Raw genomic sequence first — 24,337 nt, forward strand, 5'->3', positions numbered from 1 at the left:
TCAACATAAATAAAATAAAACTTTATTTTTAATAATAAAATTAATGTTTCTAGTAAGGAAAAGACAGTATGTCATTCCTTTAGCAGTACAAACAATCTTTTATCCAAAAGAATACATTGGGTTTTATTGTGTCATTTGTCTGAATACAGACTCAGTGGAATATCTAAATGATACCCTGCTCTGAACTCCAAGTTGAAAGTAAGTTTTTATTATACTTGAGGGAAACAATGGGTTCAGCTGCTTATTGCAAGGAGCAATTGCCAAGGGAGAGTTAAACTCAATTACTGTAACCATACTGAATAAAAAATACTGCCAAGAACAAAAATACGCCTGGGTAAAGACAGCCACTGAATAAAAAAAAATCGACATAAAGCGTATCAAATATTTATTTATCTGGGCAACAAAGGACTATGATACATTGACAGGCATGGAAACTACTGCCAGCACAACTCAATACAATGCAACTAGAACTGCTTCCAATATGGCCAGTGAAAATACAGAATACCAGGTGGTCCCAAATGTTTGAAGTTCTTTGAACAAAAAGAGAGAGGAGAGAGAGAGAGGAAAATTCCCTAACCCTTGGTTTAAAGACAATATTCATTTATTGCTCAAATGATGCTTTTAAGGGAGGACAGTGGAATAAAATAAACTTTTTTTTTCTCCTTACAATACATAGAAGGGTTATCAAACCACTCAAGTTTAAAAATCTTTCCAGGGTCCAATATCACTTTTTTTCTTTCGGTTCAATGAAAAGCTAAATGTAATAATACTAATTATAGATAAAATTTTATTTTACTTTTTTAAAATTTGTCCAGCTGTTTCATTGTCACCTTTAACATGCTACAACAGGGCTAAATTCATGAATCCCAGAGAAAAAAATCCCCCAAACATTGGATTTCTAAATCAGTACCATGAACCACATGAAGAACTAATAGGGAAGATTCAAAACCCACTAAACAAGAGGTAAACAAGATCAGATAAATAAAAAAAAAAGGGCTTAAAACAGACTCACCATATTTACAATTCCCATTAAATTACACATAAATAAATATATACAGAGACGTGAACACTGATTCCCTTATATAACTGCGAATCGTGTTGCCAGAGAAAGTTCAAGTTGGTCGCTTTACCTTAAAGAGGAAAAACTTCTACAACTGAAGACATGACATGGAACTTCGTGTATTTGTGTTCAAGTTTATTCACAATACTGATAAAAATGTTGTCATCATCCTTTTGGCTTTTTTTTTTTTTTTAAGTATGGCTACAATCTGAACTGAAGTATGTAAGGGAAGGTGGTGACTCAGTCCCATGAAGCGCATATAATTTTTTTTATTTTTACTTTTTTTTTTAGAAAAAAGTTTTTAATTTTTGTTCTTGTTGTTGCTGTTGTTGATTTGTTGCTTTGTTTAAAAAAAAAAAAAAGGGTTCACAAACTCGGCAGAACTTTTCTCTGCTGGCTTCACGGCCTGTTCTGTTCTCTTAGGCTCCACATGAGGGCACAGGGGTGTGGGAGCGAGTGGGGAGGTCGAGGCGGGCGCAGAGTCGGAGCGGCTGCCCCACTGACAGTCGAGAGAGCAGTCCTGGAGACTCGGGGGTACCCAAGGGCAGCGGCGGCGGCGGCAGCAGCAGCAGCAGTAGCAGCAGCAGGAAGGGTTGCTGATCCCGGAGCTGTCACCCGCCGGTGGGTGGGCGCGCGGGGGCTGGTGAGGCGTGGGAGGGGCAGGGCGGGAGGAGAGCCTCACTTTCTGTGCTTCTCCTCTTTGTCACTGCTTTTGGCGTTGTTGTCCGTGTGGCTGTTGGGATTGTTGCTGAGGTACATTTTGTCCATGGCCTTCAGGGCCTCGGTGAGATAGTTCTGCAGGGCCGTGACCGCGGCACACACCGCGGGGCTGCCGAAGCCGTGGGAGATGAGGTTGAAGTGGGTCAAGCAGCTCTGGATGCCGGGCTCCAGGATGGGGTTGGGCCGTGAGTTCCCCAGGGGAGATCGGTCCTGAGCCAGCAGGTCGGTGAACTCTTTGCATATCTGTCTGCAGCACAAGTGGAGCAGAGAGAGAGACATAAGGCTCCACTTTGGGCAGCACCAGCAGCAAAGAGAAAACCTCCCTCCCTGCAGCTACCTCTGCCGAGATCCAGCCGGCACCTGACATGACCCAAGACCCCAGAGACGGACAGTGTGGCCACAAGTTGGGAGACCCAGCCACCTTTCAGTGACCACTAAACCATCTCTCTTTACTTAAATGCAAGCCCTTGCTACCTTCACAAATGACTCTCTCTCTCTTTCCTCTCAGTTATGTTAAACTTCTATTCCCACCTTTCTCCCTCACACCAAACATCCTAGACATAGGAAACCATTTCACGCATTGGAAGAGAAAGAAAGGAGGCAGGCAGACCGGAAGTCAGAAACAGTAGCATCTTGCCAACATTATGCTGCAGCCATCGGCCTTCCTATTCAAAATGTCATGAAGACCCTCTTCCCTGCTCCTCTGGAGAGACCTCAGCAGCAGTTTGTAGAATGAAGTCCCCACTCGTTCACTTTCAAGTCAAATTCAGGTGAATGTGGACAGAAAGACAAAACTTTACTTGGGATTATTTTGCCTTTAAAAAACAACAATAAGAAAAAAACAAAACGGGCCCACACAAAAAAGCCCTGTTATTTGGAGATAATTCAAAGTTGTGTTTGGGAAGAAGAAAAAGACATTTCAATTTCCCATTCCTCCTCTTTCCCCACATAGCTCAAAATAAAAATACTGCAGGGAAATTGTGAAGATGGGTGTGCTTAGGAAGCCTGGGGAAAGGAAAAGTTGAAATTTCGCAGAGGTAGATGAGGCCTGCACTCGGGAAGCTCTGTCTCTGAATCTGGGAAGCAAGGGCTAGCTGGGGCCTCCCAGGGCCAGCAGCAGCCTGGCCTGGGGGGCTGGGGAGGGGGAGGAATGAGGATCCTGGGCTGGCTCCCTTCTCCAAGGCCAGCTGATGTCCCCAGGCCAGAAACAGGGTCCCACCCAACGCCTTGGCTTCTGCTCTCTGCTTCCATGCCCTCCTGTGACATCAACTTTGATAATTAAGGGCTTCCAAACAAGCCTTTTAATTTCCAGAAAACATATCAAAACAGTCATTTTCTTTTCACACATCACCCGGAGAAGACTATTCAGCCCAGGCATCGACGGGAATATAACTTGGGCCATTTTGAAATCTATTTGACTTCTCGCCTGTGGGCTAAAACTTCTGTGGGGTGTGGGTCTCTCTCTCTCTGTGTGTGTGTGTGTGTCACTTTCGAGAAGGGGTTGTGAAAGGAAGGTAATAAGAAATGGAATAATGGATTAGGGTTGAAACTAGGACAGCTTCTGGCTTGCACATTTTGCAGGCCACTGTTTAATCTTTGCCCTTGGAGAACATATTGATAGGATACAAAAACTGATATAGGTAAGCCTGTTATCCCTTTGAGGATTTGATTCTGGTCTTTCTGAAACAACATAGTCACAAATCCACCCTCAACTTCAATCAAATACCTCCTACAACCCACTCCCATACACACTCACTAAAAAAAAAAAAGAGAAAATGGGACAGATGAGAGGAAAAAGATGGGCGTGCCTAACAATCCCACCTGTATTTCTTCCTTATGTTGACTATATATAAGATGGTGTTATAACTGCAACAAAGCTGATTAACACAAAAGGAAAACAAGGGAGAAGTGCAAAAACGATTTTTGTTTCTCTTGACAACCAGACACAGAGACCCCGTAGAGGTAAATGCCTTACTTTGTAGCCAGGAGCATGTTTTTTCTTGTCACTTGCTCATTGGGATCGGAATGTTGTCGGTTGAGAAATTCAGCTACTGCTTTGGCAGGAAATTCGGTTTCGCACACGTACCCAAAGTCCCTGGCTAGGTGGACAGCTTCTCCTGGCAAGAGGGGAGAGGATGGAGCCAGTGCGAGAGAATGAAGAGTGGGGATCCTAATTTCCTCCCCACTACCAACTCCCTAATTCCCTTCACCCCAGATGTTGCAGGAAACACAAACTACTTGTTTTCTCATTTCAGGCATTTTATTTCCTTCTCTGTAGGATCTGGTGGATGCATTTATCAGGAAAAGACCACTTGTCCTAGAGGGCCAAGAAGACTTGAAAATGTAAATCTCATCCACCAACCTCCAGTCCCATCCCCCACCCTAAATGACACTTCTCCAAATTCTCTTTTAAAATGCTTCTTGTATTCCAACTTCACACCTATCAACACATTCATAAATGATAATTCATAATTACTCTTTGAGCTTTTCTGCAAGGGAACAACTGAGGGGTTACATTTTAACTTGATCACATAAATTATCTGTTCATCCAAACCGATTAACCAAGAGGATTTGAGGGTCACTCCACTGAGTCTGTCTGTGTTGTTGATTTTCGAATCTTTGGTTTTAATTTCCTGAACCAGTTGGTTTTTACTGCAGGGCTTCCTGCCATTAGCTCCAGCTCCGGAAGAACGCATGCGCCAATTAGAGCATCAAAGCCCTCTCCGCAGAGCTTGTTTCCATAAAATGGAGCGGATCACAAACAATAACAGTTCTCCAGAAACTGCCTCCCTGCTACAGAACTCAACCCCCAAACCCAGACGAACTCCACGCTATACCTTAAACCACCACTACCATTTTCTTGGCTTATAATTCTTTTGGAGTATGAATAGTGGGTTCTCTATGGACTATTATGATTTTTAATGTAATGCTACTGTAGTTGAGTTTCTGGCACTGAACAATTGCTGATTTTCTAAACAGTTATATTACTACCAATCTCTGACATCATCAACAAACAGAATTCATAGGATTCCTCCTCAAATATATGGTTTTAAACATTTTAAAAAATAATTTACAAAGCTATAACTTAAATTCAATTGTAATATATCTCCTCAAATACAAGATGTGAATAAAATAAAGTGACTTCTTTAAATATACATGCTAGTTTTAAAATCTGTCTGGTAATTAAAGTAACGTTTTTTTCCCTGTTAGTATGAGACATTTACAATAGGACAAAAGAAAAACACAGGAGAGCTATAGTTTCATTCCAGTACACCAAAACCTAGGCCAATCTTGTATCAGAAAAACTTAACCTAGAGGCAGCAGGAATATGAGTGGCTTCTGGTGGCAGTTATCTAGAGCAGGGAGTGAGGATAAGGGTTGCCTTTTTGTTTTGAGGCATTTGGAAGGGTGTATGTGTGTTTAAAGCTACCAGGAGAAACTTTTTGCAATGCTTATATTTCTTTTATCTTTCCATATCTGCACCATCCAGAATCAAAAATTGCTCACTTTTCTTCTTCTCCAAGAGAAAAGCACAATTAAAGAGATAAGGAAGCATATGTTTGGAAAACAAAAACCTGAAAGGGCACATAACCCTGAGCTTTCAGGATGGTCTTAAATCAGGACGCAGGTCAAAGATTCCCAAATTAATTCAGGAAGTAATGGTCACGCATTTCTCAAAGGCAGATGTCAGAATAACTTATTTACTGCTGAGCCCTTTAAAGGAGACAGAAACTTGGAGAATGTGCAGTTCTTAAACCTGTGCATTGTTTAGCTCAGAATTAGGCTGGGGAGGTGTAACTTTATGGTAGAGGAAAAGAAGGAGGAAGGATGGAGGTATAGGAGTATATGCAAATGTTTCTTTTTGCCATGAAAGAATTCCATTCACATCTGGCTATATTCTCTGCAAAGATGAAACTGCCCAACTGACATAAAATACAACCAAACATCTGGCCACTAAATATTATACATTTTCCAAGAAGGAAGTTCCTTCTAGTTAGCAAGTGGATTCGCTTACCCTCTACTAGTGATGTGAGCAGGGTAACGTTGGCAGCTTTACGTCTCCCTGCAGGCAGATTTAATCCTATTTTGTCCAGTTTTTCTCTTAAAGATCTTCCTCCATTTTTAGACTTCGCCCTGTTTCACAAATATATGCGAGAAAGGGATTTAGAAAACACTGGGTTGCTCTGCACCACATTAAAATCATTTTGAAAGCTTCCTAAAATGTGCTTTCAAAAACTCAGAAGCTTGGCCCCAAGACATTTAAAGGAGGGAAACCTAGGAATAGTACAGAAGTTCATAGGAGATAAACGCCTGTTAAACTGTAAAGCACCCCCTATGTTCAGTTATTATTGCAACTCTTGTGGCAGGTTGGAAGGTTTTGATTTCCCAACTCTCTAAAGAAGAACCACAAGCAAACACAGCCCCATCTCTAGGGTTTGAGGTATTCTTGAGTTCAACTGATTACTGTATATTTTCCCTGCTGTTACAATCACACCAATCCCAATGGGGTCTTTAAAACTGTCTTTGCAAGATATGCTGTTAGGTTGTTCCGAGTAACCAAAGTTATCATCACTCTCATGTTTCTTGCTCTGGCTCTAGCCCCAAAGGGAAATTCATTTCACCAACTGTTTACGTGCCATGTCACCAGCCTAACTGGAAATGTCAAAGGCTGATATCAGCCCTTAAAAGTTTCACTGATTTCAGAGACAATGGAGGCAGTTCTAAACAGATGTCTAAATAGAATCCCATAATCAGAAAGTGGTTAAGATAAATTGTTTAAATAAAACAGCAAATTAATTAATTTCAGATTTTATTCCCTACTCAAGTGCTCTTTAATTGTGTGGATTAGATTATACTCCCCTAGGTAAACAGTCTCCAATATTGGGGATGGGGGAAGGGAAGGAAAAAGCAGAGGGCAAGGAAAAGATCTGTGTCAGTGAAAGATTACAAAGGGAAAGCAAAATGACTGCAGGAGGAAGAAAAGACTAGAATGGCTGATGTTAAAACCTTCCAAAAAATGATCTTTATAGGCTTTGTGTGGGATGTAGCCACTAGAATGGAACTGTGGGTCTATCAACAGATAGCTAAATGAATAACAGTCAAAACAATGAAGTTCTCAGTATTATTAAAGAAGAGAAGAAACGTATTATCCGGGTAAGTTCAACACAAGCTCCACAACTCACAACGTGCAGTGGAATCCTAGGGGTAGGAAGCCCACAGCAGGGAGAAAACTGCCTGAGGGAAGGTGCTTTACCTTGCTGACCCTTATAAAATCTTATCTACTAAATGAATCACTCAGACCTCGCAGAGGTGAGGTAAGAATCCCTGGCCATGTATGTAACACATGCATTCCTTGGTAGTGACTACACACAATGCACGTAAACATGCTCGCACGCAGCCTGGCACACATCAGGGCCCCAGTAAATTGGGAATCATCATCATATGCAAACGCCTATAATACGGGGGTCTGGAGGTGACAGCGACTGGGTGGCAATGGCGTGCGGACTCAAGAGGACACCATTCTCTTCCTTTAGTTAAAAACCATTCTATTAAAACCCTATACAAGGCACGACTGGTTACCCTCGGAGACCCTACTCAGAGAGGTAAGGCAAAGCGAAGAACCTGAGAGGAACTTTTCCTGGGCGTGCAAGGTGTGCGCGAAGAGGGAAAAGGTGGCTGCACGGCGCCCCGCGGCTGCAGTGGCCGGGATTGAGCCCGCGGCGGAGCGAGCTGCGCCTGCGCAAGGAGGAGGGCGGGGCGGAGGACTCCGCGAGCGCGCGGCAGCGAACGAGGCGTGCACCAGAACGCGCTTGCGGGAAGGCAGCGGAGAGCGCAGGCGCGCGCCGCATCGCCCGCCCCCGCCCCCCCCCCACACCCAGCCCACTTGGCTCTGCGCTCTTCTCCCCGCCCCCTTTCCTTTCCCGCGTAGGGAAGGCCGCGGCGCGAGGCCGGTTTGCGTCGCCGCCACCGCCCCAGCGCAAGCGCAGTGGTTCCCCCGGCCGCGGGGCGGGGCGGGCGGGGCCGTGCCGGGTCTCACCTCCGGAGCACTCCGCCCAGCAGCGACGCGTTGAGACACTCGGGTGGTGAGAGCCGCCGCTGCACTTCCGCCACCGTGACCTTGTACTTCGAGGTGGAGCTGAGCAGCGAGAGGCGACCCGGAACTGAACAGAAGACTTCGTTGGGGTTCACCACGCCGCCGAAGAGGTTGTCCTTGTTAATAGGGATGGCGGAGACGGCATTGCTGTTGGACTTGGACAGGGACACGGGGCCTGCGGAGACAGAGGGGAGGCCGCGTGTTGGGCGTCGTGGATCACCCCCAAATCCTGCCCGACCCCGGCCCTCATCCCGGCCAGGGCCGGATCCCAGGCTTTGGGCCACAGTCCCCCTTTTCCGCCGGCTCTGAAATTCTGTGGCTCTGCTACTTCCCTTCCTCGGCCTCGAGCCCCTCCCTGCCTCACCCGGCGGCCGGGAGGCGGCCCTGCCCTCCCCCAGCCAGCCTGGCCCGCGTTTCTGCCTTGACCCTTTTCCCTTCGCCGTCAAGGGTGCTCTGTAGACTATGGGTGGTGAAATTGGTGACCCCTGAGGCTCTGAGCATCCGAGCGGAGTGGGCCCCAGATGAGGTCCAGGACCACGGGTTCAGGGGGCAGGGGAGGGAGTGACATTTGCAAACCGAGAGCAAGTTACTTCTACTTTAGGGGTTTTGCTGGGTGGGGGGTTTAGTGTCGGGGAAAAACTGCTTCAAAGACCCATTATTAAAATCAGCCGACAATTTAGATGGCTAAAGCACCCTGTAAACGAGCGTTTTGAGGCACCACGCTGGGAAGTGGTGGATTTTGTTGTCCACACCACACGTCCCGTCTTTTTGATAAATAGGCCCTTTCCTATGTTCAATTTTGAAAACGTCTCAGTTTTGGAGATCCATTCCAAGGCCAGTTTTGAACTGCGGAGTGGGGAGGGAAGAACGGGCCTACAGTGGAATACTAGCAATGTGCCCTTTTGTTAAGTAAATACTTAATAGTCCTTCTCTGCTAAAGCGCCTTTATTGGGAAAGTGGATATATATACTTCCTAGTTAAAACCATAAGCTCTTTATTGTTGGACTCACCATTGTTAGAAAAAAAATAGAAAACCTGCAGAAAGTGTACTAATGCATTACGTTTCTCAGCACCAGTGTAATTCAGATGCATTCACAACCATTTAAGTACAGTATGCTTTGTATTTTAAAATTCCATTTGGAGACATAATATGCATACAATCTCATCACTGCTCCTTATGCGTTCTTTAATGGGGATATGCTAGACGTATAGGGAGGTGGGGGGCTCTAGGTTTTGGATAGATCACTTGTGACATTAATAGCTCTGGGGAGGCTAATAGAGACAATAGGAGTTAAACGAACTCTTGAGAGATTACTAATAAAAGAGCCAATTATCATGTCGACTTGGAAAGAGCATCTCTTAAGATTTATCCCTTGCACATCTAATTTGACGTGACAAAGACTTCACAGATGCAAAAATGAAACTTTAAACTAGCTAACAATATACTGATTGGGGTTAGAAATGAGAACAGTTTTATATAGCATCGTCCTCTGGTGGTGTCTAGAATCCTGAAATGTAACATTGCCACCATAACCAAAAAAAAAGCTGCTACCAAGAGTGAATAGCATTTAATTCAGTAAACTTTATTTCTACTCACTAAACACAATACAAATTACAAATCCATTCAAATCACTTGACACTTTTCTAACAATTTCTGCTCTGAACAAGTATGCTAATAATCCTCCCATCTTCAAGATACTAATTTTAACCAAAAGCTAAAATTTTGTTAACCTAATTCACAAAGTTCTAAGACCCTTAAACAGCTAACAAGAAACTAAATTGAAGAACATGAATTTTTTTTCCACTACTAAAGAGTGCTTTTTATCATCTGTCCTTACATTAATGTTAAATTATTTCTACTATTTTAGCATTATACACTTCTTAACCCTCATCCAGGCAATGGATTAAACTATTAAACTGTTTCAAAATTGAAATGCCACATCCAAGTCAGTTCAACTACTGTACATTTTGTGTATTTGTCCAAATATCATGAAACTAAATTAAATGGTCAAATCATGAGTCAGAACAAAGCTAGCCTGTTGGCATTACCAACATACTGAAGGCTGATTATTTAAGCATTGCTGTTCTGTGCCTATCTATTTGCTAATTCTGAGCCTTTAGGAAATCCTATTTGGAAAAAATAAACACAGCTCTGCAAGTTCTTTTAAATAGCACTCTGCCTGTAAGGACATGCTTGGAATGCAGAAGGAAATGGCTTACCTTTCTTAATTACAGTTTGATCTGGGATGTTAATACCCGGGTCTTCTACATGCTGCAACAAAAGGATACACATGGATGTAAGTGTATAATATCAAAACAAAAGGAAATGAATATTCCCTGCAAGATGGGAGGAGGGGATGGTGTAGAATCAAAATTCCCCCTCCCGTATAATGACATTTATATATAAACATCTCATCTTGGCTTATTGGAATTTGGGGCTTTGCAACTCAAGAGGTTTCACTGCACACCCATGGCCAATTTCTCCTCCTCCAGCAAATAATCCATGTTTAAAAGGGGTGGAGATGGGGAATAAAACTTTCTTTGGAAATTAAATCAAGTGTTGGAGCACCTAATCATTCTCAGTTCAACATTTAGAAATGTACCTAGCTTTAGATTGGCGCCTCAGCGGCTTTTGACTTTAGCAATTCCAGTGTTCAGGCAGCGAAAGCCAGGGAAACACAATAGAAATGACAGGGGCGGGAGTAACAGGAGAGTGTTGGAAAAGAAAAGGTTTAGGTAGTATAATAAAGAGCAAACACACATACACACCTTTATGGGAAACTCCACATAAATTTTTAGAAAGACTACTGCCTGAGCCTGGATATGATAGGAATATGAAAATGACCAAAAACAAAAAACCTTTGAGCTTGCTTTCCTGTTGTCCAGCAGCAGGTTTGTCGTTCGTGTGGGGTGTTTTTCTTTTTCTTTCTTTTTTTTTTTTTTACAGATGGATGGGTATACGTGTGCACGCTAGAGTCAAAACGTGATTAGAAAGTAAAATGAAATCATGTTTTCTAATGCAGAAACTGACAGGCAATATAATGTCTGGCTGTGTTTACAAATTAGCACCAGGGCTGCTGAGATAGAAGATTTTGCAATCATTACCAAACACAGGCATTACCATTTAAAAAACTATTACTTCCTTCTCTAGTCTTTGTCCAACAATAATACTGATTCGAACATTTTCCATTCTGTCTTGGATTTATGCTCCTGTTAATTGTGCCTGATCGCAATGATTCCGGGTGGATGGTACTAAGTTGCTTTATTACAGGTTTTATTATACTCAATGCTCTCATTTGTAACTTGCCTAAAGTGCTTCTGGATTTAAGTATAATTAAATTGAGAAATGTTCAGAAATGACTACTGCTGCAGTTCTTGTGTTTTAACTATATGGGGAAATATGATCCCTTTATGCATGCACCCTAAACCCATAAAGTAAATGTAGTGTGGCATAATACTTTTATTTGTGTTATTTCTAGACCTTGTCCATACAGGGAAGACTGTTAAGTTTAAAACCCCACTGAGATATTAATGATTAAATAATTTTCACCATCGATTTGATTTTCTTAAGTATTTAGCAGTTATACTTATTAAAGGTTAACTGTTGCAGCAATGGGAAAAAATTGAAAACAACAGTTTTCTTGACCCAAATTCCTTTGAAAGAATTTTTTTCTTAAAAGATGGGGGAGGGAGAGAGAAGAACAGCAACTGGGTTTCCTTGTTTTTGTTTAATCTTTTAGTTAATTTCTCCTACTGACCAATTTTGCCACAAAGAGTGAGTATACACAGGTGTTAAGAATTCATCTTGAAATTTTTGCGAAGTAGAGCAATTCTCATTCACAGTAGTTCCAAAAGCTTGCAACATTATTTTGCAATTCAAACATTTTCAAAGAACAAGCAAGGAAAAGATTCAGACTGCTTTGGGAAAGGGAACTAAAATAATCATAACTCCCAGTTCATGTTTAAATTGCTCTTACATAAATTAGTGCTCCTCTCACTTCCAAAAAAAATGCACTGTGAAGTATCAGTTTCTAAAAACATGTAAGTATGAACACACACATACAGACATACATTGCTTACTAAACCTTATACTGGATCAAGTGCCCACTTTCCTGCCTTCCATGCAAGGGCTGCTAAACATAACCAACAAATTTCAGTGACTAACTGGGCCAAATGAGAGATGTAATAAATTTTCTATTTTCCTATGGAACTTAAATGATGTTTTAAATTCACCAGGCAAGCAGGTAAGTTCATCTGACCATTTTCCTTACAATCTAATGTAGTAATCATTAAACTGTCAACGGACATACTGCTGCAATATTTGATGCAGTAATTTGAAATAGCATTTTAGTAAAAATCACATCCAGATACATTTCCTCTCCAAAGAAAGGCAGCTTTAACAGAAGCCTTTACAGCTTTAATAAAATTATTGGCTTGCTCTAATTCCATTTCAGGAAGGTTGTGAGGAAATCATAAATACATAGAATTGAAGCAGAGGTACTGGTTTAATTCCAGAAAGTATTTTCAAATTATCAATAGCCTGGTTTGCATTGTAAATAGTAAATGTGCTAATGCCATGCTTATTTAAAAATCATTTTAAACTGCATTTATTGATAACTAAATTAGAACTCAAATAATGTATTACCCAATAGTCTCAAAACATTTAATTTAATATGGGGTGTAGCAGGTTCTGATAGGCGTTGGGAACCTAGCTAATGATTTATGAGGTCACCACTTAGCACCCCTAGGAAGAAGAAGGCTGCATTTTAATGCCCCTCTGCTTGGATTTGCTACTTAGTTTTTCTTTAATCAGGATAGGGTGTACACATAACTTTTAGGTTTCACTTGTGCTTATAAAATCCGGTTAAAATGATCTTAGTGTGTCTTTTACACTTCCTTTTACATTTTGAGGACATTTAATGAGCTCTTTTGATTGCATTTAACATCATTCCCAGGACAGGGAGAAATCTCCACGCCAGACTCAGCGGTGGAAGTAGATCTTTTAGCAATTGAGACAGTTTACTGTCGTCGAGAGGAAGATATTGTTAATGGTGACATTGGTCTGATTTATCTGTGTTGGTGGAAATGGTAATGCAGGCATTGTTTGAGAGAGCTCCAGGAACCATTGTTCTGGGGTAGAACTCGCTACTACTTTGTGTGGTTCCTCAAAAAGTCCCCCCCTCCCCGCCCCCGAATAAAATGTCTTTATAAGGAAATATTGGGGAGAACCCAGGCCCACCGACTGTATGTTCCAAGTATCCTTTCTGGGATAGGTGAGTAGGGGGCTGTGTTCCCTCCCGCGCGGGTTGCGCAGCCTCTTACCGGGACCTCCTCGATGGCGTGAGGTAAGGAGTGGATCGAGAGGTCTCCGAGTCCTGAGCTGAGCGCGTGTGGGCCGTGGAGGAGGTCCTCGTGCCGCCTGTAGTCCCTGCGAGGATCCAGGCCCGACAGCTGGTGAGGCAGCCCCCGGTGCGTGTGCAGGAGCCCAGACTCCTGGCTCTGCCTCTGGCCGGGCCAGCCTGGGTGCTGCGGCTGCGGCTGGGCGTGCAGGGGGTTCAGGCTGTAGGGGTCGTTGACGTGGGAGTAAGGATCTTGCGACTGGGGGTAGATAGGCTGGTAGGGTGGGGGGAAGTATGGGGGCTGGAAGTCGGCATTGGGGGTGTGGGACAGCGGCGGGGCGCTCGTGTAGGGAGATTGACCTACAGTGCCCAGCTGGGGCAACCGTGCCGTCCCGTTGCTGGTGCCGTCGTGACGGTCCTAGAAGAGAGCGAGAGGAAAGGTAAAGAACAAGGAATCAGGCGTCGAGCTACAACTATCCACACAAAATCCACTTGACAAGCCTGCGTGGGAAATCGCCCGTTCCCGTTGGCTGGCCGCCGGGAAAAAATCAGCTCTAAGTTCCTTTCAGGAAATACCCTCAAGTGAAACAGACCCAACAACGCAGAGGAACTGTATGTGTAGGGGGAACAAGAGACTATTTAGGGGTTTCTTTCAAAGAGGGGAAAAGACAGAAAAGGGTCTCCTGGAACACAGCCCATTAAACTGCAGCGTGAAAGCTCTCTTAAGCAAAATTAAAATTCCTCCTAAATACTAAACAGCAGAAGCGGCCTTTTCTTTTCCCCCGATTTGAACCTGTCTGCCACTGCGTTATTGTTTATTCTTTTCCATTTATTTGGAGAGAAAAAAATCATAAACGTTCAAAGTCTATTACCATTTCATGACTAGTTAAATAGAAACATATTACGCAGAGGGGCTGTAACGAAAACACACGTTTAAATTACCAGCTTAAAGAAGGTTTTAACTGCAGGATCGGGGTCTGTCTTTTCCGCTTCCTCAGTTAGGAGCCTTTTTCTCGACAGAGTCGATTTATGGTTTGAATAGGGAAAGGGGGACGTCAAGTCAAGGTTTAAAATAGAAAGATTCAGCCTTATTGGGTTTAAAAGAGAGAGGTGCACCCCGGGGCGGAGGCTCCCCCGCCCCTTCCACCCCAGCCCCAAAGGGCAGAAGAAACGCCTGACTTTAGGTTTCTCTATTGCAATTTCGCTTGTAAAACGAGCGAACAGAGTTGATTCCAGGGACCGCGAACGCTCGGCGTCGGCGTTTCGGCCGCAGGCCCCTAGGGTAGGGGGCACACCAGGCTGCCCTTTTCCTGCAGACAGATTAAGCATCAATGTTGAGAACATCTCGGGAACAAGTGAAGACGCAAGGAAATCAAGATGAACGTGGGGAAAAACACGCCTTGGGAAGCCGCGGCGAGGTAGGTCTGCGTGCTCGGATAGGTCGAGCGGGGGCTGGGGTAGGGGGTAATGCACTCGATTTAGGGATGAAAAAGAGCGAGAGAAAGGCGGAAGGTGGGGTGGGGGATGCAAATGGAGGGGGTGTCCTGAAGGAAAGCTGGGCGTGAAACCCGAGGTTTCGGGCAGCTCCACGGCACCAGGTTTCCAGAATCGAATTCCTAAAGAAACAGCAACGGGGGTGGGGGTGGGACTCACCATGGCTGAAAAACTGTGAACTAACATCTGCGAAGAGTCTGGGGTAACGAGTCAGGGTGGAAAAAAACAAGCAAGCCTGTAGCGCCCGGCTGCCCCGCCGCCCGAGCGCGCCCCACACAAAAGGCGCCGAGAGCCCCGCGCCACCCAGGACTCCAATCACGGCGCCGACGCTCCCCGGAGCGCGGGAGCCCGGCTCGGATCCATCCGAACTTGAACCACCGATTCGCGCGGCGCCTTCAGCTGGTCGAGCCCACGGTCTCTATCCTGCCGCGACTGGTTGTGATTCAAAGTTCTTTAAAAATGAAAAACCCCAAAAAAAGAAAAAGGAAAAAGTATGTGTGAGTGTGTGGGTGCGTGCGTGTTCCTTAATCCGTGTCTCCCCCTCTTTTCTTAGCGGCGGCTTCGCTTGAGCTTCTAATAACCGCGCTGGGCAGCGTTCCTGGAGCCTCCTAATAGCAGATATTCATGACTATTAATATTACACGAATACTTAATAAGGGAAGAATGCCTGGAAATCGAGCGTGAAGCGGAGAGGCAACTCGCGCCGGAGCCGGCTCTCAATGCAGTCCATTGACGGGAGTCTCAGTGTAGCAAATCGGAGTGGGGAGAGGGAGCGCGAGAGACAAAAAGCGAGCGAGAGAGGGAGCGGGCGAGCGCGCGGGGGGCCGCGGCGCGGCGTCTGGCGAATCACAGGGAAGGGGCAACATTTTAAAAGGTTGCAGGGCATGCAAAAGTGAAAGAGAAAGAGGCAGAGAGGGAGACCGAAGGAGAGAGCGCAGAGAGGGAGAATGTGTCTGCGTGCGTGTGTGAGAAAGAAAGTGTGGGCGAGGGAGAGGAGCCCGGGGTGGGGAGAGGGGAGGGAGGGAAGGAGGGAGAGCCCGAGAGGAGGTAGGGAGGGGAAAGAGGGAGGAGGGAGGGGGGAGGGGGGCCCAGCCGGAGCGCACGGAGGGGGAGGCCGCGGGGGAGGGGGAAGGGGAGAGGAAGCGAGCGAGGACAATCAGACCTAAAAGGCTGGGGCAGACCTCGGGATGCAGCGGGGGTCGTGCGTAGCGGGCAGGAGCTGCTGGGGACCGCGTCCGGGCGCTCCTCGGGCTCTCGGCGCGGCAGGCGCTTCCCGGCCCTGTCTGGCCGCGGGCTCCGCCGCTTCGCAGCCGAGTCTGGGACTCGGGACTCGGCTGCCCGCTGCTGCGCGGCTCCTCCATGACCCGGCGCCCTGCCCGGGACCGGCCCGCTCGCTGCACTGGCCCTCTCGGCCTCCTTGAGCTTTCCTCGGACAGGGGCACGGTGCGCTCCCCGGCCACCGTCGCTCTGCCCTCGGCTCTCTGGGGCCGGGGATTCCGGATCGGGAGCCGGGATGCGGGCCGGGGCGCGCACAGACGCTAGGCGGCCCAGCCCGGGCGCCGCTGGCACGGGCTCGCGGCTCCCGGCAAAAACCCGTCCGACTGGCTGGGCCACTCCCGCCTGACGCCCCCCCAGATGACACGACTAGCCCTCCCGGCGTGCTGCCTTTGCCAGTCTACCCGCCAGGTTGTCAGAACAAGCGGCACCTCGCCTCCTGCGTGTCCCTACAGAGCCCCGGCACAATCAGACTGCCCCAAGCCAGCTCCGAAACCCGAAATCCCCGCTCCGGCGCTTGCCCGCCACCGCCAAAGTTGTGGAAACAGCTTTGACTTTATTCTCCTCTCTCCTTTCTTATCTTTTTTGCCTCGCTTACACACGCATTCACACTTGCCCCCACAGGATCCCTCTAGGGGTGAAAGTTCATCCGCCACCTAGCCACCCACCCCATCCAGTCGGCACCTAGAGCCGCACGGAGGTTCGGACCCCGCCCGCCGAGGGCGCCCACACCTGGAGCTGGGTTTCGGCCTCTGCCAAAGTGAAATGCCTAAGCCTCCGGCCAAAGCCCAGACCAGTACAGTATGAATTGTCCTATGGGACTGAGGGGCTCAGTTTCATTCCTACCTGCCCGCAAAGCTCGCCCCCAGCCTCGAAAACAAAGCGACTGGTCTGACGTGGGGTCCCTGCGCCCCTCCCCCAGCGCGACAGGACCCCCCAGGGAAGAGCCAGTACCCGTGGGATGTCACCCCGTCCCCATCTACTGAGGTGGGGGGCCTGAAAGGAGAAAGATTTAAAATAGTCTTCAGAAATAAAAGGGAGGAGGGAGCGGGTGACACATCGTTCACATAAACCCAATTTCTGGTTTCGAGTGAAGTCAAGATCTCCGCCCCTGCGCCTGCACACACACCTCCTGCCTAACATTCTCAGCTGCAAATGCCAAAAAGTAAGAAAAAAAAAAAAAAAGCAAAAGTTGGGACTGCCACCTATTTATTTAGATGATCTCCAGACCTACACACCCCAACCCCTCTCTCGGACTCATTGCTCATTTCAGTGATGGTTGTAACCGTTCCCAGCGCCTCCTGCGGGTGGACAGGTCGCGCTAGGGTCTCCCTAGCTGCCTCAAGAAGGCGAGCTCAGGGGACTCTGGGTTTTAAAATGGGTTCCAAAGCGGCGCGCTCTGTCGGCCCAGCGGGCTCGCGGCACCAGAGGTGGTCCGCAGCCGCGCAAGGATTCCCACGATCGTTCTGGGCTGGTGCAGAAGCTGGTGCTCCCGCACCCAGCGGCCAGCAGGCTCGGCGCAGCACACCTCCCTACCCCACCCCCACACACCCCCGTGGGGTGCGTCGATCCTGTAGCTCAGAGGGAGAAGCTACTTAGAACTTCGTGAAGCACAGAGGATCTGGAGCGAGCCCCGCAGCTGCGATCAGTGGTCTTAAGTTGAACCCGCTTACAGGAAGATGCAGCCCAGCTCACAGCGAAGTGTGGGGGGCCCGTCTCTAAAGCCGAGAAGGGAACCGCTTTAGAAAGGGGGGTGGGGGGAAGAAAGGAAAGAAAGAAAGAACGAATGAATGAATAGAAAGAAGGAATATTAAAGATCGGAGAGGAAGTTGAAGAGAGGAGTTTTCTCTTTGCTTTCTGTTCCTGGTGACTTGGGCCCTCAGAATCTCGATGAAGATAACACGAGGAGTGCACAGGCAAGTGCCCAGTTGCCAGCAATTGCTTCAAAAGCCCATGTTCTTCTCTTCGCCCCATTCTTAGGCACAGCGGAAATTGGTCAGAAAGGGGAGGAAAGTGGGACACGGACTTCAAAGTAGGGAAACCAAAGAAGGGAGCATCCACGTCCTCCCTCTCCAGCTTCTCCCCCGCGTTCTTCGGGCGAATCCGAGGGACGGGCGCTGCGCTGGGGAAAGTTTGTGCCACCCGCGTTTCGCAGCTGGTTGCAAGGAGAGGAGGAAGGAGAGGGAGGGTCAAGCTCGGAGCCTGTGGCCGCACGGATGATCGAGCCGGCGTCGCGCTTACCTCGCAGTCCTCGTACTTGATATTATCCGTCAATTTCCAAAGCATTTTCATGGATCGGCGTGAACGGATATGCCCCTCTCGGTCTCGCACCCAAGTGGAGCTACTCTGGGTAAGCGCAAAGTGCTGGCTGCCGGCGGTGAGCGCAGGAGGAGGAGGAGGAGAGGAGAGGAGGTGGAGGAGGAGGAGAAGGAGAAGGAGGAGGGCGAGGAGGAGGGCAAGGAGGAGGAGGAGGGCGAGGAGGAAGAGGAGGGCGAGGAGGAGGAGGGCGAGGAGACGGGCGAGGAGGAGGAGAGAAGGGAAAGAGCTCCCGTGTGCGCTCGGAGATCTCCCTCTAATGGTAGAAACTTTTCCCTTTTCCAGCTCTTTACCAACAGCCTAATCGCCTCATTAGCATATCAACAATAGTCCAATTGCTCGCCAGTACCACAATCTGCCGCCGGCCGCTCCGACACAGGTATAAAGGCCTCTCTACGCCGCGAACTTGCTTCTGGAGCGCACTCCAGCCTGCGAACTGATAAAACCTTCCTCGAGCTCCGCCGCGAGGCCTTGCCCCAACATCCCCTCTCTTACCCCAATTCCGCCACATTCCCCTTCCTTTCTTTCTCCGCTTCTTTTTCTCCAGAGATGCCTTCTGCAAAGCCCGGCACTGCTCAAGGTCCAAGCGCCACGCCTGGGGCCCGGCTTCTAGCACTTCTCCCTTAACCCTGCTACCACGATCCGAGCTGCCCTTTTGGCCCCGTGCAATTTTATTAGAAATCATTATCCCTTTCGCAATTAAACATAACCACCAAACCAAGACCGGCGAAGTCACTCCAGGATTTTTTCCCAACATGGGATCGCCTCTGCTCGAGGCAGCCATCCCCTCGGGCCGCAGCGCCTTGGGAGTTTTATTGGCTTTGAGCTTTCTCCCAGGTTGGAGATTCTGCCAAGCGGCTCCGGTGGCTCTGCTGGGGTTTGCAATCCCTTAATTGCGGCGTGCAGAATAAAAGTTGTACCCTGAAGAGGTTACTTGACAGCTCCAGGGGTTAAACAATTTTCCTCCTGTTTGTGTGAAGCTAGGGCCAACTGACAGTTCAACCTGGTGTTCAGGCTAAGGTTTCCTAGGTGCAACGTGGACACGAATACAGAACTCCTATAGAACTGCACACCCGCTTCTGAAGTTGAGCCTAAATACAGATATGTGTGTGCCTGCAAGTCTAGATACCGTCTCGTGCATGCATCAAAATAAATCACCGGGAACCGACTCTTAGCTCTGTTAATCTGCTCTAGTTTTCCCAAGATTCCCCTTTTTAATTAAAGCAGGGAGAGTTCCTTCATGATTTGGTGATGCTACTAACGCGGGCGTGCTCGCGAGGCAGAGCCCTGCTGCCGCGGAACCTGGAGGCCTGGGAGCTACCTCCTCGTCCAGATTGGTCAGTCCGGGCTTTTGGACTCCTCACCGGGGCCTGCTGGCTCCTCTGGGGCTTTTATCCCTTTCATTTTTGGGATTTTTTTTTTAAGTAAGTAAGAAAAAGAAAGAAAGAAAGAAAAGGACCTAATGTGACACTAGGAAATACAGAGTAATTAATTTTCCTGGCTGAGCTTCCTCGTTTGTCCTCCAAAAGAAAGTTACCTCTGTCTTTTCTCTCTGCTATATGTACAAAGTCTTTAACTACACTAGGTCCCGCCTCAGAGTTGCTCTAGTAAGGACCTTTGATTCATCTGGGCTTGTTTCTCGAAAATCTCCAGGCCTCCCAGATTTCCACCGGGCGTCCCTAAAAGGGGATGGGAACCGTGGCAGATTGGAGCATTCCCTCACAGGTGGAAGGAAGGCAGGAACTGGGAGAACTCCCCATTCCACCCAAAGATGCAGAAGGGGAATTCTCCCTCCAAACACCTCAGCAAACTCCCCAAACCTAGCAGAGGAGGCAGAAGGCTCCAAAAAGCTAGGGAGAAGCCAGAGCTGGCAAAGGGCCTTAGAGCCCCAGGAAGCCCTCCCCATGCTCTGGGCGCTCCCTTGCCCCACCTGAACTGAGCACAAGCCCTCGGCTGAACCGGGCTGGAGGCTTGGCGCCGCCCTCCGTCCAGAAAGTGGTCGACTCTCCAGGGCTAGATCCTGCAGGGCTGTCCCAGCCTGTCGCCAGTGCAGTGGTTTGAAGTCAGGATCTGGGCTGCCAGGAGCACCGACACCCTCCCTGCAGCGGCCATAGCCTGAGCAGGCCAAATCCTAGGCCTGAGAGCATGGGTTTTTACACTCCGTAGAGGTCGCCGCTGTGTGCTTAAGGGAACTCCAAGTTTCGCTTTCTTGCCCTCTACGGGCTTGGGAAGGCCGCCCTCCATCCTCTGCAACTCCATTTCAACCCCCCTTTCCACGTCTCCGCTGCCCCGCGCCCAGCAGATCTCCGGCTCCGCACCCGCCGGGGCTGCAAAACTGTTGTTGTATTCCCGCCGAGGGCGCCATTGAGGTGCAGATTGGGACCTGCCGGCTCTGGACTGCCGCCCCCGGTGTAAGCGCTGATGAAAGGCCCCGGCGAGCGCCAGGGTCGCCTCTGGAGCCAGCCGAGCTGCATTTGTGCCAGCGTCATTACCACGCTAAGTCGCTTCATTGCATGTCAATGCTCCGGCGGGGCCAGAACCCCGGGACAGCAGCGCCAGGCCTGGGATTGGGGGTCGGAGATCCAGGCCTGACCTGGGGGGCGTAAAAAGGGCGTCGCGGGGAAGAGGGAGTATTTGTGTGAGAGACAGAGTTACAAAGAGAAAGAGACAGTGAGGGGCCAGAATGACTCTATTTTCTCCGATTGTCAATGCCCAGTGGGAGCCGGGAGCCCAACAGGCCCAGCCCCGCAGATTCGGCCCCTCCGGGCCCCAAATCCGCTCGCCCCACCCGAGATCCAGGCCTCCAGCCACTTGCCTAACTGTGAGCCCGCAGCAGCCAGGCCCGCGGCTCCCTCCTTCCTCCTCCTGCGGCAGTCTCGCGGCTTCAAACCTTAGTCGAACCCACAGAAGGCCCAGTCCCAGGCCAAACCTACCCAACAGGCACCTTCTCACGGCCTAGGAATTCTGCAGCGAATTTCACTGGAATTTGAGGAGAAAACCCAAAGACTGCTCCGAAAGGACTCCCCCAGTCTTCAGCCTCCAAATAAGAGAGTGAGGAAGGGCCTTTAGCCCACAAGGGCAGGGAGGGAAAGGTGTGGATTCTCGGGATTTGTCTCTGGTATGGGATTTGCATCCTTAAACCACGAGGTTCGTCTAAACTTGCGGATGAAATACCATTTAGTGAGGCTTAACTAGGGAGAAGAATATAAAAGAGCTCACTCTTGATAAAAGTAATAAATACAAGGGAAAAAAGTACAGAACGCAAAAGGCCTTTCTTTCTCCAACTCCAGGTAGCTTAGTGAATACTGCACTTCTCAGAACTTTACTTTTAATGGCCCAAATCTGAAACAAGAGAAAGAACTCGACCAGGAGTAGCAAGGCCTCAGACTGGGGGGGGGGGAAGTTCAGGGCATTAGATTCGAATTGTCCCCCGGGCTTTTGGGCACATAGAATCTCACCCTAACCAGGCCTCTTGGTTGGGGCGAAAACAGGGCCTCGCGGTTCTGATGATGAAATCGGCGACAGGCAGAGCCTTTTACCGCCACCAACCTGGCCAGAGCCGCTCTGTTTCCCGAAGGGAAAGTGTCTGGAAGTTGGAAGGAGAGCGCTGGACAAATGCTTCCTTGGCCAGGGTCGGAATCCGGGGCTCAGGAAGGACAGGAGCCAAGCCTTGGATGCCTTGTGGTGCCCGCGGCCTAGCAGGGCCAAGTTCCGCAGACGTTGGTTTTGGCAAATTCGCCACCCCGCTGCCTCCTCACCCACCATTCACACACTCCCTCATCCGTAGCCCAGGCGGCAAAAACCCATTTCAGGAAGTGGAGTGAGTTGGTAGCTAAACTTCGGGCAAACTTTTTATCTCTCAAAGAAACACGCCGCCGCCGCGACCCAGCCATCCGGACCCCTTTCCATTCTTCACACATCCTAGATCTCCCGAAATCTGGGGGTACCAAGAGAGACAGGTGCACCAGAACCTGTCCAACACTCAACCCTGGGGTCCAGGGCGAGGCCGCAGGCTCAGCGGGCTGAAAACCTTCACCGCCGCGCACCGCAACCCCAGGCCTGCTCCCTCCCCACTTCCGAATTACTCATCCTCCCAAGTTTCTACTTGAGGTGGGAGGGGGGTGGAGGAAACGGCCACAGTACAAACCACAAGTGACCCACCAGGCCACCTGTGGAGCGTGCGCCGGACTTCCCCGGCGCCGGGCCCCTCGGGCTGCGCGCTTTGCCCCCAGCACCGCAGTCGCTGCCTGCGCTCGTTTTTCCAGTCTTCGCTGTCTCCTGGGAGCTCTCCTGGGCGCTGCCAGGCGCGCCTCACCTACGACTCCCCTGCCCTAGGCCACGGCGCTTCCTCTCCTCCTCCCCGCTCCGGCCCCCTCCCCTACTCCACCCCCGCCCACCTCAACCCCAGCCAAGGCAAACCCCCCGTACCTGCCAGTCCCCCATTTTGGCAAGTATGGACATCGCGGCTCGGCGCTCCTGGCGACTGGTCCCCGCCGGGCATGGGCTGGAGGGCTCGGTCGGGCCCGCTCCCTGGAATCGCTTAGGCAAATCCTCCTTTTTTACCTGCTCACCAACATCTCACCTGGTCATAAAGAGCTGGGTTGCTACCTGCCGACGCATGCGCGCTGGCCCAGGAATTCACTCCGCCAGCTGCAGTCCCAGCGCCGCACGGAGCTGACCTGGGAAGTGATGGATTTATAGCCGCGGCAATCTTGCCATCAGCTCCAGCTTTTCCCAACAGCCCCAACCCGCTTTCCCGGTCAGTCCCTGGCCCGGGAACCGAAGCGGACTGACTGCTGGATGTGCTGGGTGCTATGCGAGTGTGCGTGTGTTTTCGCACTCTAGTGGTGGGGTATCGACAAGCTCGACCCATGGCTAGCCTCCCCTCGGAACTTTCGAATTGGGGGAGTCTCCACTCCCAGGTGGGGGTCGGGGGTTGGGGAAGGGCTAGACCGGTAGAAGCGTCCAGACCCCATGATCCCCGCGCACCTGGACACAGTGGGGACGGGTCGCCGTCCCCGCCTCCCCACCCGCCCACGAGGTGCAGGGCATAGCTTGGCCTTAGCGGATCTGACTCTGCCAACCCCGGGGCCACTTCAGCGTTAGATTCCACATTAAACTGTTGCTCAATAGGTGAAGACGTTCATGATTCTGTGTCACTTCTGGCTTCTAGGTTTAGTCTCCTCCCATCGTAGAGAGAGAGAGAAACTCTACACATACGTACACACACTCACACACACACTCTCTTACACACTCACACTTAGCACTTCTGTACAAAGGTCCATCTCCTTCTTCCTACTTTCACAGTTGCCTTCCCCTCTCCCACTCCTCTATGGCTTCCAGCGCTTTATCTTTTCCATTTAGAACTTCTTAAAGGAAGAATGGGGGCGTTGGTGGCTCTGGGATGGGCAACTGAGGTTTCGTTTAGGGTTTGCTTTCCCATGACAGATAAAATCACTGAAGTGATTTCACCGCTGCTTCTAATTAGAGGGGAGCTTTAAAAGAAGCCACAGGATTTGGGGCTCCCGGAGCTCACCTCCGTCAGGAGCCGCACCTGGCCAGGAGGGAGGTGAGGGTGGGAAGATTGGCCTCTGGGCCACACTCTCCCAGAGACAGTGCCAGTCCCATTCCGCGCCATGAGATCGAATTGTCCTGGGTCTAGGCCTGGGGCGCCGGGGGCAGGCCCAGTTACCCTCCTGGGCTGCTGTCGCCAGGACTTGGAGACGAACAAAGAACCAGTTTTAAATCGTCTTCTCTGACATGTCAGGCAAATATGTGTAAAAGGTCAGCTCCACGCTGTGGAGCAGAGACCTGTCCCCCAGGCACCAAAACCTCCCCTTTCTAACCGTGCCCGAGAGCCTCCAACCCCTGGGCCCTGTCCAGGCGGCTTTGCACCCTCTCGGCGTTCCCAGGGGTGGGGTGGAGGTGCCTCTCATTGGAGTCCCCTTATCGGTTCCGCATTTTATTCATCCCTGGGCTACAGGACTTTCATCCCAGTGCCTATCCTTTAGTTGATTTAAAACTTTCTGGGACCTGCCT

General features: G+C 49.3%; 2 protein-coding genes across 5 annotated transcripts; one reads left to right on the plus strand and one right to left on the minus strand.

Annotated features, from left to right (window-relative positions):
• On the minus strand, positions 1 to 22,857 carry TFAP2A (transcription factor AP-2 alpha). Of its 3 annotated transcripts, none has more exons than XM_003263492.3 (7): positions 22,727 to 22,857; positions 13,197 to 13,631; positions 10,095 to 10,146; positions 7,818 to 8,049; positions 5,796 to 5,914; positions 3,756 to 3,897; positions 1 to 2,027 (listed from the first exon to the last, which is right to left on the minus strand). In XM_003263492.3, the coding sequence occupies exons 1-7, from the start codon at positions 22,757 to 22,759 to the stop codon at positions 1,739 to 1,741; spliced, it is 1,302 nt and encodes a 433-aa protein (XP_003263540.2). In that variant the 5' UTR covers positions 22,760 to 22,857; the 3' UTR covers positions 1 to 1,738. The 3 variants fall into 3 exon arrangements, with proteins under 3 accessions (XP_003263540.2, XP_003263539.2, XP_003263538.2); XM_003263491.3 differs by lacking the exon at positions 22,727 to 22,857 and adding an exon at positions 18,224 to 18,528; XM_003263490.4 differs by lacking the exon at positions 22,727 to 22,857 and adding an exon at positions 14,867 to 15,688.
• Positions 15,615 to 19,254, plus strand: LOC115836343. 2 transcript variants are annotated; one of them, XR_004031358.1, is made up of 3 exons: positions 15,615 to 15,664; positions 17,963 to 18,332; positions 18,584 to 19,253. XR_004031358.1 is itself a non-coding variant. In XM_030817280.1 (3 exons), exons 1-3 carry the CDS (start codon positions 18,293 to 18,295, stop codon positions 19,189 to 19,191), a joined length of 480 nt encoding a protein of 159 aa, XP_030673140.1. In that variant the 5' UTR covers positions 17,164 to 18,292; the 3' UTR covers positions 19,192 to 19,254. The 2 variants fall into 2 exon arrangements, 1 of the variants encoding a protein (XP_030673140.1); XM_030817280.1 differs by lacking the exon at positions 15,615 to 15,664 and having other exon boundaries at positions 17,164 to 18,332; positions 18,584 to 18,677; positions 18,846 to 19,254.
• Positions 22,858 to 24,337: the final 1,480 nt, after the last annotated feature.

The sequence above is a fragment of the Nomascus leucogenys genome, chromosome 8 (assembly GCF_006542625.1).
Source record: "Nomascus leucogenys isolate Asia chromosome 8, Asia_NLE_v1, whole genome shotgun sequence".
Lineage (NCBI taxonomy): Eukaryota > Metazoa > Chordata > Mammalia > Primates > Hylobatidae > Nomascus > Nomascus leucogenys.

Coding starts and splice junctions, on each gene's coding strand:
- TFAP2A (XM_003263491.3), bottom strand. CDS start 18,274: ATGAAAATGCTTTGGAAATTGACGGATAATATCAAGTACGAGGACTGC. Junction 10,147..13,196: donor ACGCCATCGAGGAGGTCCCG/GTAAGAGGCTGC, acceptor CTTTTGTTGCAG/CATGTAGAAGACCCGGGTAT. Junction 5,915..7,817: donor CTGGGCGGAGTGCTCCGGAG/GTGAGACCCGGC, acceptor TTTGTGAAACAG/GGCGAAGTCTAAAAATGGAG.
- LOC115836343 (XM_030817280.1), top strand. CDS start 18,293: ATGCCCCTCTCGGTCTCGCACCCAAGTGGAGCTACTCTGG. Junction 18,333..18,583: donor CCCAAGTGGAGCTACTCTGG/GTAAGCGCAAAG, acceptor TCCCTTTTCCAG/CTCTTTACCAACAGCCTAAT. Junction 18,678..18,845: donor CGCCGGCCGCTCCGACACAG/GTATAAAGGCCT, acceptor CTTTTTCTCCAG/AGATGCCTTCTGCAAAGCCC.